Source organism: Pipistrellus hanaki (assembly GCF_964339955.1).
Source record: "Pipistrellus hanaki genome assembly, chromosome: 7".
Taxonomy (NCBI): domain Eukaryota; kingdom Metazoa; phylum Chordata; class Mammalia; order Chiroptera; family Vespertilionidae; genus Pipistrellus; species Pipistrellus hanaki.
The window spans coordinates 28,920,687-28,936,535 of record NC_140509.1 but is presented as its reverse complement, the minus strand read 5'-3'; the positions used below and the strand labels follow the sequence as shown (position 1 = coordinate 28,936,535).

The window sequence follows — 15,849 nt, the reverse complement described above, 5'->3', positions numbered from 1 at the left end:
ACATATATATTAATATATATTAATCAATATATTCATAACATAAATGTGTGTTCATGTGAGCATTCAAAGTCTATATTTAGTTACTGTTCTTTACCATACAGCATACAGATAACATTCTACTTTCCCATTTCGAACTTGACAATTTAATGTTAACTTTTAAAAATGAAATGCCTGGAGGAAAAAAGTCCTTCATCTGATAAAACACTTGTTTGCTGTTTCTGAGATTGTCACTAAATTTCGGCTACATTTTTGTGTAAATTAATCTTCAAGCTGATAACATTACTCATTGTACTGTATTTAGTTTTAATCAAAAGCTCCTTTAAATTTGGGATCATATCATCCATAATCCTACTTCTTTCCCCGCCCCAGATACAATGCCTTTCAAAGACCAGATTCATACCAAAGGAGTTCTTGATGATTAACTTATCTACAAATATGATTGATCACTGTGGATGGACTTACTAGTGATCAGTGCCATATCCTTTCGTCCTGGTGAAGCCTACTGATGTGGCCACTACTAATGCTGGTAAACCTGTAAGAAAAACATTGTCACACTTTACACTGCGCTACAACTACTGTGCATACTGACTCCAGAAAAGGTAGGACAAACTCAAAATAATTAAATCAGAGGAATAGCAATGGATGAATCACTTCATAAGGTATGTTTTCATTAAAAAATTTCTTTCAAATACAAAACTCTGAGAGTGACAGCTGGGTTTTTAACTCAGTGCAGTTTCTCTGATGTTGCTAGGTTACCACCACATTTGACATGAGTTTAAAAGAAACTAATAACATAGATTTAGTATATCTTTTAAGTTATTTTTTCCCCCTAGGGGTTCACACTGTTATAAAGAAAATTTATAGTTATAAAATGAGAAAGGCAAAAAAAAAGGATGTCCTGGTGTGATAGAATATCACAGAAGTAGAACATTCAGTTGGCCACATATTGATCCACAAAGTGAATCTTATCACTTAATTCCTTATGACTTATAATAACAAAAAACTTAGGAACAGGATTAAGGGCCTAATTATTTTTTGTGCTTTCAGAATTATTATTCCCCTTTAATAATTCTTAATGAAGATTAGAAAATATTTGCCAGTTTCATAGACCTCTAGATAGATATCACTCTATGCATTGCTCAGTTCTTCTTGGAATTCACTTGCCTGCATGCCTGCACCAATTTTAACCTAACATCTTTTAGTTATGTCTAAATGAATCATACCTTACTCAAGTTCAATGGAACCTCCCTATGTTTTGGTAAAGAGAGCTTAGTCTGATCTATGTTGTTTATATTCTTTTTTTTTTTTTTTTAAGTTTTGGCCATGCCTTCTTTTCTGAAAGACCATGATTATAAAATCTATCATCTAACCACTTTCTTGCATCCTCTCCATCCATCTTTTCTCCCTCTTTATTATTTTCCCTCCTTCCTGCCATTGTCTTCTGAGTCTTTTCAACTGATGTCATATCCCTTCATGAGGTTTAATGGCATGAACTATGAAGAGCACCTCAAGGGACACACCATATTTTTAAACAAAGACTTCTCTCTCTCTCTCTCTCTCTCTCTCTCTCTCTCTGACATGTCCCCTCCTTCCTCTTCTTTCCCATTCTTCTCTTCTTCCTCTTCCTTCATCTCATTAGTTGACTTTTTTGATTTATTAGAAAAATTTCATTAGGAAAAAATACTCTCTTGGGTCATAGCTGAAGAATTGATTTTCTTCATCCTATACAATTTAGATTTTAAAATTTTCTTCTAAATTTACTATGTTGTACTTTGACTTCATAAAACTCATATGCCACCATTCTGCCCATTCAGACTTCCTGATAGTCTAGCACTGTCAGTTTAGCATTTTTGCTATCCAGAGTCATTTAATATTAACTGTAAACTTAGAGACCAGCTGAAACCTTCCCTTAAGATCTTCGGTAATGCTATTAAATAAGGTAGTTGCCAATCCTAACAATTGCCACTTCATATTTCAAGGAAAGTCTTCTTAATTGCAACCTATATGTCTTGGATCTATGGTACTAGTTGATGACAAAATTCAATACCAGCACAACTTTGAAAGGCTTTTTACATGAAATCCAGACAAAAATTTTATGAAAGTGTAAGTAGAATATATTTTCTAATTTCTTAATGGCATTCTCATTTATTCTATTAGCACAAAGAGCCTGAATTCATTTGTCAGACATGACAGACCCTTGCTGAAACCTGATGGATAATCCTTAAGTGTACTTGATCCTATTTTCCCCCACATAAATTATTCTGGTATTGTAATAAATCCACTTATTTGTACTTTTTCAGGCTCCCTAAAGCATACTCTTCTCCAGTCTCTGGTACATTTGGTATTTGCTGTATATTTGGTCGCAAGTTCCCAGTGTTTTTAGTGTTTTAAAACTCAAAGCAAATATCTTGGGATTTTTCTGAAACTAGTTTCTTAACCTAAACAAATTAATAAAATTTAATTAAACATTAAAATTGGCTCTATGAAATGCATAGATTTTCAAAATGTCTACTTCATAAGACAATTTAAGAAAAAAATTTTCTATTAAAGATGGGCAAAGAATTAATTAATTCTCAGTTTGTCAACAATTCTGCTTTTCCTTTGAGTCCCCAAACTGACTATACATGAGGTTTCTTTCTATCTCTAAGAAGGTTTTTCCCTGTGATGTGAAGAGCTGTAGTCTTTAATAGTTCTGAGTGCTCTTGGAATGAATTCTTCAGAGTTTTCTTGTGGGAGGTACCTGACTAGTGTACATGACCTTGAGCCCTGAACATTTTAGAAGATTTTGCACTTTCAGAACATATCAGCATAGAACACTGCTTTTCTCTGCCTGTAGGTACCTCAGGCCTCATCTTACACTACTCACTGTTGATTACCTGCTATCTATGTGGTCATCCAATATTTACTCCTTGTCAAATGCCTAAAGAATGTTAAAAAATGGCCAACTTCATATATTTCCACATCCATATATCAAATTACACACAAGTTAAAGTAGTCTTAGAATAATAATACTCTATTGCTTTATTATATAAGTATTCAAAGTCATCTTAACAAGAACACGAAAGGGTTTATTATTATGCTTACCCCATCCAAGGCACAAAAAGCGTTTCCTTATAAGCCGTGTTCTAATTTTTCCAGTTACAGCCATATATGACTGCCAAGCCTCAGTCAAAACCCAACAGAATGAAGCCAAGAAGAAAAAGTGCAAAAATGCAGTGGTGGTTGTACAGATGCTCTGTGGAAACAAAAAAGACCCACGGTGATTATGGAGGGAATCATGTGTCCTTCAGAGGATTGTTAATCCTTCCAATGCATTGCTTTTATTTCAAATATCTACCTCCCTCTGTGACACAGTAATTATTTATAGAAATTGGAAACCCTGTGGTCTTTATGTACATAATATCTATGATTAAAAAAATTCTGTTTGTGTGTTCAATTTTTTATGAGAAGAAGCCTAAATGTAAATTTAAACTCAGGGGAAATTAAAATTACTGCTTTACTTGAATGTTTTCTTGAAATATAATTATGGGAATGGTCCTTTCTTTGGTTTAAGTTAAGTTACAGACATCTCGCATAATTCTTAGGGCTACATTCTTTATCCTTCCTTTTTGACTGATAACTCTGTTGTTTTATCCGGGTTGAAGTTAAGATTACATAGCAACAGCCTTTGAAAAGGAAAAATTACTTTGCTTTTATACAAGTGTGATATTCAAGGTATAAGAACAAAGCATAAAATGGTTTGGCTAATAGCCTAGTACAAAATAACATGTATTTTGAAGCACTTAATACATTACTCTATGTTCTTACATTTACATTACAATGTGTGTCCTGATCAAATCATTTTGAAAAGCTAATCTAGTCACTGGTAGTAACACGGTCATGATTTCACAGATATTTTATGCAACTTAATCCCTCTGAAGGTGCCAACCATTAGTTATTTGTGACCTGTCTGCAAAGATGAGCAACTTCATTTTGGTAAAGATGGCTACTTCTTTCACTATTGGTATAATTTCTTTGTGTAAATCTTGTTAAAAAGCAAGTCTTTATAAACCAGAACCAGTAACCAAACTAATTTTTCCCTTTCTGTTTCAGTCTTACTGTTTCTAAAAACTGAAAAGAGTCAAATCTAGTAGAGCTAGAAAAAAAAAAAAAAAAACTCATAGTAAAAAAATAAAACTACAACATTCATCCTCCCACCTTCACTCCAGACTGCTAAAGTGGAATTATCTTTTTAAAAATTTAGGTCCAAATTATTAATGTTATTTGCTTATTCTGGTGAAATTCACCAGATGTTAATTTAGCGTTCCAATTCTTTTAATACTATACAAAGAAATGTCCTATTTTTCTTACCAGATTGTTTTAATGATGAGGGATAATGTATAGAAGCTGAGTAGCACTGGGGTAGGCATTTAGCAAGTATGCAACTGACTATGACTATAATTATCATTTTTAATAGTACTAACAAAGGAGTTACCATTTTTTTTCAGTGTGTGATTTCTTATTCCATATAGTACTTAAATCTACTTAGTACTTATATTTATTCTTAAAAAGATGATAACTCAATATGAAAAGTATGGATTCCTGGCACCCTCTTCCTCATACCTGTACTCTTGTTTCGGACATAATGTAGTAGCTTTAACCAACTTAGATTCCTGCTATCTGTGAGACATTGAGGTTTAGGTTTAAATACCTTCAGGCTGACTACTTTGCTCATTCCTGTAGCTGATCCCAATTTGAATTTCAAAGACCTCTTCCATTCAATATCTGAAAACTAGTTACACTTTCTAATTCATGTGCCATTTCCTCCCTCCAGTTTTATCTAAATTGTGTGGGCTAGCAAAGCTATTCCTTCTCTATTTTTAAACTATCAATATAGGGTTATAAAAAAACAACAGTGTAAAATGTTGAAATGTTAAATGATAATTGCTGGAAGCCCTGCAATTTTATAATAATAAAATGCTCAAAGTCTCAATACAGAGACTTCTAATTTGCTTTTTATATATTATGTTTCCTGATACTTTAATCCTAATATAAATTGAAATACATGTAATTGGGAGCTACTGATATTTATTTCAATAAATTCATGTCTCTCTGGACAACAACATGGCTATAACGTGAGTGGGAAAATACAGTAACTAGATAAGAAAAAACCATTTCGATGGGTAATAGCATTCTACTATGGTCAGATGAATATTCCTAAATGTCTGGAAACTACTCCAAGTATGCAGGTAGACGGTTTCAACCTAAGGCATGTGTGAACTAAAAGGTCTAAAATCACAAAACTAATCTTACATGAAGAATGTAACAAAATCTAAGATCCTGAGAAAGCAAGCAAGCTATATTTTGCTTCATTATCATGTGAAGAATCAGCATAAAATCAGATACTCCACATAAAGAAATACACACTGACTTGTCTACTGATTTGTTATATTTGCTAAACTGTTGTCACTTGTCCTGTTCTTGTTACCACTGGCCCTACTGTCATGCCCTCCAGAGTTAACAGCTTCTTAGTCTCTGTGTGTCTGCTCTTCAATCCCACCACAGCCAGGTCTCCACAGCTCACCATACCAAATGTGAGGCTCATGAACACCCATTCATCATCCCATTCTTCCGCTTCACCTGCCTTGCCAAATCCCAATCTGGTGCTGCTTTATAGCTGATGAGTGTGATTAACAAATATTGTACAACTTGAAAAGATATTTAAATTGGAAAACGCTGAGCTCTGTTTATACCTCTCACCCTTATTGTATACCCTTCACCCCAAATCCTGAGAGACCATAGAAGAGATTTCATAAGATAATTGGAAAAAAAGATATGATCTGTGCTAGAGTAGACACTGTCAGAAATGCCTAAAAAGCAGAGAGAAGATGAGCTCCCACTGGAGGATACCACAACTCAAAGCTAGATATTGGGAGCACAGATTAAGACATGGAAAGTGGGAGATTTAAGATGCATAGATGACACAGGAGTCCTAAAATTGGTTTAAAAGTACTTCCAAAAGTATGAAATAGAGGAAACTAAGGGGAAAGGCAGCATTGAAAGAAATACTATGGAAAATTTTCTTAGAACTTTAAAGATCCTCTTGGCTAGAGGTTAAATTAAAGATGAAACACAAACATACACAAACACCCCCCCTAGATATATTGTGATAAAATTTGTGAACATCAAGAATAAAGAAAAAAAAATCTCAAAAGCTATCTGAGTCAAAAGAAAGATTACTTACAAAGACATACAACATCGGATTCTGTGTGAGCAACCCAGGATCCGAGACAATAGAATAGTATCTTCAACATTCTAAAGAAAAAATAACTTTGAAGATATAATTCTACACCCAGCCAAACTATTATTTAAGTGAGAGGCAGAAATAAAGACATTTTTAGAATCGAAAGGAACTTTGAAGTTTACTGTCTCAAGATTCTGTCTAAAAGAGCTGCTGGACAATATATATCAATATTAATCAGAAGGTGTCCAGGAGGAAGGAATAAGATTAAAAAAGTAAAAGAAGTAATGGATAGCAAAGAAAGTAATAGAATACATTTAGTACAAATAACTGTTCACTATTTTAAAAATACTAATATTTACATTTTAAAATACAACCAGTTGGACATAAATACTAAAATTATATTAAGGAGGGTTAAAAGGCGGAAGAGATGAAAGTTACAAGGGAGCAGGGGAAATCAAAGTATGCTGAGCCTTTTTTTTGTTCTCAGAAATATTAGAGATAGTGTTTAACTCTTGATATTAGAAATGTTTGAGCGTTTATGTTAACAATGTTTTCCCACCTTTGCCTACCTTAACATTAACCTTAGATAGAAAATGAAAATAGGCTAATTAAAGAAAGCAGAAGAAATTTAATAAAGATAAAAGCAAAAATTAGCAAAATAGAATTTTTTTAAATGTTAAAATTGATCTATAAAATCCAAGCTGTTTCAAAGGCCTATAAATGCCTATAAATGCCAGGTGGGTACTGGAAATATCAAGGGGAGCCCTTTTTGAATTGTATGATTGTTTTACCACTATGCTGTCCACCTAAAATTAATACAAAGTAATAATAAATGTAAACTGTAATTGAAAAAAAGAGATTTATTTTTATTTTGTATTCTTTCTCCTAAGTACCCTACTAGATTTCATTTTTTAGCCATTTGCTGGTAAGGAAGCATGTAACCGAGTTCTGGCCAATAGTATATGGGTAACATTGATGTACACCACTTCCAGGTTATTCCCATAAAATGACCTATGAAATCCTCCATGCTTTTACTCTTTCCATATTAGTGTCCAGACACAAAGCTTCATTGAGGAGCTCTGAGTCCCTAGAAGACATTAAAGCCCGATGATGAAAGAAATTTGTGACACTGAATGCACATATTAACTCTAGCTGCCACACATTAGACTGTGACATGAGCAAGAAATACACTCATTCTAATAAAGAGGGAATATGCTAATTGACCCTCACACCATCACAAAGATAGTACCACAGCTAATAAGAAGGGGATATGCTAATTGACTGCCTCGTCCTCAAAGATGGCAGTGCCCACATCCAATAAGGAGGGCGTATGCTAATTTACTGCCCCACCATCAAAGATGGTGGTGCCCACAGCCACAAAATGGCAGTACTCAGTCCCCTTAGGCCTACCAGGGTGGCAGGAGCACAGCAGAGTTGGGCCTGCCCTCAGGTAAGTCCAGCTGCTCCAAGCACCTGCCTCTAGAGTCCCCCAGTCCCCTCACCCCTGGAAAATGTAAAACAAAATTTCTAATCATGTAACAGATTTACTTCTCTTCTCCCTCCAAAACCATGTTAAAATGACCAAGTTATTCAGCCACAGGAAAAAGAGAATAGGTGGCAGACAACAGTGAACTCATAGTGTAAATAAATTCAGAAGATGTTGAAAAAGAGGGTATAACTGACTTACAGTGGCAGAGAAAGTATAGCCCAAATGTTTGTAGGGTGTGGGGATGATTATGGAAACACTGACTATAACAGACCCATAATTCTGCAGACCTTTTGAAGAGTTTAATACTTGGAAAGAATAGTAGCCAGAAAGAGAAGGACACAGAATTACTAATACATGGGACTGAAAAAGAGAAAGGTCTGAAAAAGTATATACATAATAGTTGAAATTGTGTTTCTTACTTAGCTTAAAATACAACCCTGCACTGGAGCAGGGATGTTTAAGCTCTGGAAAATGGAATGGATTGGGTTCTAAACTCAAGCGCCAGGTTTATTAGTGAGTTGATGTACAAGCAGATACACATGTATGTGTTGAATCATAGGGCCCTCCCCTCACTCCTACTCCCAGAATATTGGCAGATCAAAGATTTAAATTTCTCCCTAGAGAGGGAAAAAACTTCATACTCTGGCTCATTCTTGATTAAAATATTGTCAAATCTACCTTTCAAACACTGGCCAGGTAGCTCAGTTGGTTAGGGCATCGTCCCAACACGCTAAGGTTACAGGTTCAATCTCTGGTCAGGGCACATACAAGAAGCAACCAATGAATGCATAAATAAGTAGATAAGTGAACAACAAATCTCTCTCTCTCTCTCTCTCTCTCTCTCTCTCTCTCTCTCTCTCTCTCCTTCTCTCTCTCCCTTCTTCCTCCCTCTTCCCCCATCATGTTCTTCCTTCCTCTCTCTCTCTAAAAAAAAAAAAAAATCAATATATTTTTAAAAATCTACCTTTCAATAAGTCTATCTACCCATGTAGAGCTTCAAGTCATTGTTTAGAGCTTTGCTTTTATATATGAATATACAGCCAGGGATAATCAGATAATTGAGAAAATGTTCTAACATGAAAAAAAGAAGTCAAGCAAAGAAAACTAAAATGTGGGGAGTGGAGAGAGACAATGGAGGTAACAAAAAACAAAATCTTCAAAGAAAGAAAGTTCTGTAGAAACTGAGAAAAAAAATTATACCTATAAACAAAATTAATAGGGAAAGGTAGTAAATAAGGTGGTAATAAAAGGTCCTATTAATACCAACAACAAAAACTATAAAACCGCTCTGGCCAGTTTTTTTCAGTGGTTAGAGCATCACGTGACCTGAACAGTCATGGAATTGATTTCTGGGCAAGGTGCATACCTTGGATGCAGGTTTGATCCTGGCCCTGGAGGACACCCAAGCGGGAGGCAACCAATCCATTTGTCTCTCAAGTAGACGTTTCTCCCTCTCTCCTCCACCCCTCACTCTATTTAAAAAAACAAAACAAAACATTGTAAAAAAATATCCTCTGGTGAGCATTAAAAAGAAATCAACAACAAAAATGACAACTGTGAAACACCTCAAATACATTTAACAAAAACCTGTAATTGCTTCATGTAGAAAATTATACCTCTTAATTGCAAGACACAAAACAAGATATGATTCAGTTGAAAATATATTATGTACATGATTTGGAAGACTTGACATTTACAACATATAAATGTTAATCTTACCCAAACTGACAAATATATTTAATGCAATTCCCACCAAATCTTGATCACATTTTTAAATTATTATTGATTTCAGAGAGAAAAGGAGAGGGAGAGATAGAAACAATTATAAGAGAAAATCATTGATCAGCTGCCTCCTACACACCTCCAACTAGGGATCAAGCTGTAACTTGGATATGTGCCTTGACCAGGAATCAAACCTTGACCTCCTGGTTCAAAGGTCAATGCTCAACCACTGAGCAACACTGGCCAGGTTTAATAAATTGTTGCTTTTAGTTTGACATGACAGTTCTAAGTAATAGAGAAAATCAAATAAAAGAATAGTCCAGAAAGAAAAAAAAAAAGCAGGGATAAAAAGTTTTCCTAATGATACAGAACAGAATAATATATAGTCAGATGATCACCATCCCTGGTTTGCACTTGACAGTTTGAAGAGATGAAGAAAACTGGCCAACATTCATGGTTTATGTGTGAGAAGCACTGCCTCTGATCCCAGAGCTAATGCAATTTCTTAACCTCCTCACACTGCCTTTTCATTATATTATTTTGCTCATTTATAGTCTAAATTTTACAACCATTTTTATCCTTCTCAAGCCCTAGCTTTCTATTTTACTCTTATATCAGATGACCTTATCTTCTAAATTACTGATGAGGTACAGACAGTTCATATTCTTGACATATCATATTTCCTGTGCCCTTCCTATTTCCTGTTCCTCCTTTCCAAAGCAGGCCCTTCCCCTTCCAGGCGATGGTGTAATAGAGCTAAGCGGCAGGTCCCTGGAGTCACACTGCGAGTTCACAGTAAATGAGTGCTTCATTTTCTGGTTGTTACTTAAAATCTCTATGCTTCTCTTCCTCATTTCAAAAAATGAGAATAACACCACCACCTACCTCATAGTATTGTTGTAAAGATTAAATGGCATGGTGGATATAAAGAGCTTGATCCATAGTGATGACTCTTGATCCGATATTTGGACAACTATATACTCTCATCATTTAGTTAGTGCCTATATTCTTATATACATAATCTCTCAGCCTAAAAATCTGTTGAAATCTTGATTTCAACCAACCAACCAACCAACCAACCAACCAACCTCTTTTGTATTTGTCTATTCTCACTGGTTCTCAATAGATGGTTCTCTCTCTTTCCAACTGTGGTCAAATTTCTTGAAAGGTTCAACTATATACATCAACACCTTTGATTCCTGCTCACATAGTTTCTCCTTGCAATCTAGCGTCTCCTTAGAATTGCCCTTCCTGGGGAATTACCCATGACTTCCTAATTCCCAAAGCTATTAATGGTTTACTTTTTTAATTTGCTATAAAAACTTTGGACCTCAACATCCTCACTTATAAATTATGAGATTTCTACTGTATGATCTTTAAAGGCTTTCCTATCTCTAAAATTCTACTATATCATTCTCTAATTAATATTCTCTAATTAAAGATTTCATCAAGGTAGTAACTTCTTTTGAATTTATTTTAGCAATTTATATTTTCCTAGGAAATTATCTATTTATGTATATTTTCCAAAGTAAATGATTTAAGTAATAATCTCATGAGTTTTAAGAAATACTATTTTTCACATTTCTAAGGATGCTTATCCATATTCTTATTTCTTTTTAAATATATTTTATTGATTTTGTACAGAGAGGAAGGGAGAGAGATAGAGAGTTAGAAACATCAATGAGAGAGAGTCATCGATCAGCTGCCTCTTGCACACCCCGTACTGGGGATATGCCCGCAACTAAGGTACATGCCCTTGACTTGAATTGAACCCGGGTCCCTTCAGTCCCCAAGCTGACGCTCTATCCATTGAGCCAAACCGGTTTCGGCCATGTTCTTATGTATTTCTTACTAGACTGATAAGAGATATCTCTTTTACTAATTTATTTCAAATATTAACGATACTTTAATTCCAACTTGAAAACTATTATTTACTTTTTCCCCAAAAAATTCTAAGAGCAAAATACTATGTTTACCTTATTCCCAACATTCAAATAAATCAGAAAAATTGTGTTAGCCTTTGAAAATAAGCAATTTTAGATACCTACTTTATAAATATTTCAAAAAAGCAAAAGAGAAAATACTTTTAATGAGAGACACATGATATTAAAAAAAATCCTCCATGGAATACACAATGTAGAGAAGCTTGCTTTTGCTAGAAATATAATAACAAGAAATTGAGGTAGATCATGTTAAAAGGATATTTTGAGACTCTCTAATAGTATCAATATCTGTATACTTTGATGTATTTATGAAGAAATCATAAATTATTTGCAGTGATTGCAACATCTCAACAATTTTAGACAAGCTGAAATAATTCCTCCATATGAAACAATTCTTATTTGAATGATTTAGATAAATTCCTTCACTCACACCAATATGTCTATAATAAATACATTTGAAATATGTATATCTTGCTATTCACATAAAAAAATGTACAAGACACATAAAATTCTGAAATACATGTGTAATTGTTTTCATATGAATGATACTTTGATGGAAAATTCTGGTTCATCATCATAGTTATTTTAAAGATGGTCCTTTAAAAACTACACTATAATTATTTACATTATTCAGAAAACACTAGTTCTTACAGACTAAAAATGAATTATTCTGAGAGTGAAAAATGATAATGGATAAAAAGGACTTTGCACAAAGATAATACATAATCACAAATAACAGGTGCTCAAAAATGACAGCTGTTAATAACATCAAAATTAAAAGCTTAATCAAATATGTTGAATGATTTTTATTTGGCAAAACAAACATATTTGAAGGTGTTTGACTTCATTCAAAAAGGTGATTAGAAACTAACTTATCCAGCACTTATTCTGCCTTAAACATCAATTTTGCAACGATGATGAAAAGTAAATATTTTATGAACAAGAAAATAAAGCTTAGACAGGTTAAATAACCTGTGTGAAGTTACACAAGTAGCAGATGGAAAAGCTTATGCTCTTTTCACCATGTTATTATATGTTGCCTTGTGCTTTGAAGTATCTTGATTGTGGCAATATTAATTTTAATATAGTTTAATTATATTAAAGACTAGTCAGTCTGTTGCATGTTTCCATGTCTCTGGATCTATTTTGTTCATCAGTTTATTTTGTTCATTGGATTCTATGTAAAAGTGAGATCATGTAATATGTGTCTTTCTCTTAATTTCCAAAATATATAAAGTACTCATACAACTCAATAAAAGGAAGACAAAAAATCAAATTAAAAATGGGCAGAGGACCTGAACAGACACTGCTCCAAAGAGGACATATAGATAGACAACAAACATGTGAAGAAATGCTAAAAGTCGCAAATCATCGGATAGATGCAAATTAAAACGCCAATGAGGTACTACCTCACATCTGCCAGAATGCCTACCATCAACAAATGACAAGCTGGCGAGGATGCTGAGTAAAGGAAACCCTAGTACACTACTGGCAAGAATGAATGCTGGTGCAACCACAATGGTAAAGACTGTGGAGTTTCCTCAAAAAAAAAAAATTAAAAATGCCATTTGGTCCACTGATCCCACTCCTAGGAATATATCCTAAGAAACCAGAAACACCAATCAGAAATAATACATTCACCCCTATGTTCATAACACCATTACTTACAATAGCTGAGATCTGGAAATAGTCCAAGTACCCAATAGTAGATGAGTGAATAAAAAGGCTGTGGTACATTTACACCATGGAATACTATATACCTCAAATACTTTTTGAAATAAAATAGTGTGAAGCTAGTAAATAGGTGTTATGATAAACAAACAAATGCTATTACATGATGGAGCATCATTGCCCAAATCACCACCAATTTAAAAAGAAAATACCAACAACAACAAAATGCAACCTTCTAAAGTAGAGTGTGGGTATGTAAACTCCATCAACACATGTGCAAATGTACTCTGAGGTTATTAGGATACAGCACCTCAGTCCAAATGAGAGGAATTATTAAAACCAGTGGGTATGAGGAGGCATAACACTTGTTTGGAAAGTTTGTAAGAAGGACAGTCAAGAAAGGAAAGTGTGTGGAAAGCTGCTCAACCTGTTTATTGGAGTTTGGACTTAGGGGAGTGCCAAAAGCAGTGCCCCTAATTATTCCTTGATCTTCCCAAACAAGGCTGTGCATGTGCAGGCTCCCAGGTGTTTACTGTAGTCCTTAAGCTTAATCTTTGAGTTTCCTTGCTTAAAGGACACTACAAATACGTGTCCTCCCAATATTACTTACCCTACTGAGTATATCCGAAAAATAAACTTTATCTCATACTGCTGCTACAATAAAAGCCTAATGAGGTAGGTAATCAAGGCTCTCTGGTTCCTTTAGCCAGATAGTCCCTTAGCCCTCTCTTTCACAGTAAACAGTTGTGCCAGAGTAATCATTTATCCATTGCTCAGGATCTGCTGGTCAGCTGTGGCAAGTGGACACTGTGACTTATGGTCATCATTTCATTAAATGAAATGTTCTATGTATTAAGGATTCAATCAGAAGCTTTTTGCACTGCCACTTTATTCAACCTCCCTTATTCCACAGCTGCTGTGAAATGCTACATCAACAACTCTATCATTTGTAGACAACTGACAAATATGTCACACAGACCCAGATATTTAGCATTTTCTCTTTTGTGTGTACTGGAAACTATAAATTGAAGATATATGATGGGCTTTTAGTTCTTTCTTAAAAACTCTTGGCTTACTATTTAAAATAAATTGCAATACTTGATTTTAAACCTATGCCACAAAACTATGATGAGAAACATTCTCTCTATGATTCACCTTTTGTGAAAAATGTTGGAGGTTATTTCCTGCATTATCAAATTCTCTGATATAAGACTAGCCCTTATAAGTAAAAGAAATTGCTAATATGAAGTCATTTATGATATGAAATAGTTAATAATCAATTCATGCAGTTTATAAATATTAGTACCTCAAAAAATAATAACTCTTATTGGCTAGATTTTATAATTTCATATTAAAATAAAGTGGCACTAATAAAAAGAAAAATACTATTATAGAAAGATGTCAATAGACATAAAAATTGGTTCCACAGATGTCAAAAAATGTTTTGCAGAAAACAGTTTTATAATTGGAAACCTTGGAAAGTTTGTCACAATAAGAGGAAAATCTGGTTCTTGGAAATGTGTCCTTTTGGGAATCCAAACGTGTACACCATGCATGGCGTTTATTTCATTATATACTGTTATCTCCAGGCTTAGGAAATAACTTTATTCAAAATGAAAATTACTAAAGTCATTTTCTAAATAGTATGTTTACTAATCATTAAAGCTTTACTAATAATTCAAAATGTGTTATAAACTCAAAGATAACTCTATGAATTGATTAACACAGTGATCTATAGCTGTAGAAGGAACAGTTTATCAGTGGGTTTATAGTTCTGATGTAAGCAAGTACCATAAAGGGCCACTCAAAAAGAGGGATAATAACTCTGTCACCCTGTTGCTGGGGTGTCTAAGCATTGAAAATATTTCTTTGATGACTTGGCAGGAAGAGGAAGATAATGCTTTCCTATCAAGACCTTCATTTATTCTGTTTATCAAATTTAATCAACAGTTTATTTCGTGTCAAAGGACTTTTTAAATGTGGAATGAAACCAATTTTGGAAGAAATTGTCTTCGGTCTGAGAAGCAGGCAAGTATTTCTCAACTTTGGCTGCACAGCAGTGTCACCTGGGGAGCTCTAAAATATAAGTATCGGCTTTACCCCCTAAGATGCTGATGTAATTGTCCAGGTGCAGCCTGAGTGCTAGAACGGTTACGGCTCCTCAGATGATTCTAATATTCACCAGAGTTCACAATCAGCGACTTGGACAGACATGACTGACCCTTGGCCACTGAAGCTTACCAAATGAGTGACCTTGAACCAATTATTCAACTTCTCACAGCCTTAATCTTTCATCTGTCAGATGGGAGTGAAAATATTACTACATAAGGTCATCTTAAAATTACAAATAATAAGTGTAATGTGCTTAGCTCTTAGTAGGCTTTAAAAAGTATTAACAGTAATGACTATGCACACAAATTCTCAACCTATTATAATAACTTAATTTATCTTGTTCCTAAAATTCTAGGAAGAGTAACAAATGGAGGTCTCTGCTATACATTCATGTTTTAATTTAGACCTGGTAGACATATTCATAAAGCCTGCTTTGAAAACAAAATCAAATAACAATGAAATGTGTAAAAAAAAAGAAAAAAGAAAAAAAAAAGGAAAAGAAAAGGCAAAAAAATAGAGTAATGCTGTCATTACCAGTGTGTAGGAGGGAGGTAGACTAGCATTTGATTGGATTCTCTGGATTTCTCCAGAAACCTGAGGAAAATGCCTGCTGTTGAACCACCACCACAGGTGAATTGTGGTAAATGCCATCACTGGGCCAGTTAGGAAACTCTGGGGATGATGACTTG

The 15,849-nt window shown here is 34.3% G+C and overlaps 1 protein-coding gene across 7 annotated transcripts in view; it reads right to left on the bottom strand.

Annotated features, from left to right (window-relative positions):
• ADGRB3 (adhesion G protein-coupled receptor B3) overlaps positions 1 to 15,849 on the bottom strand; it is a 687,259-nt gene that overhangs the window by 55,126 nt on the left and 616,284 nt on the right. For all 7 annotated transcript variants that reach the window (XM_084890389.1, XM_084890391.1, XM_084890392.1 and 4 more), the window contains 2 exons: positions 3,085 to 3,235; positions 463 to 532 (listed from right to left, as the gene is read on the bottom strand). In XM_084890389.1, coding sequence (XP_084746515.1) covers positions 463 to 532; positions 3,085 to 3,235 — 221 coding nt within the window. The remainder of the gene's footprint in view (positions 1 to 462; positions 533 to 3,084; positions 3,236 to 15,849) is intronic.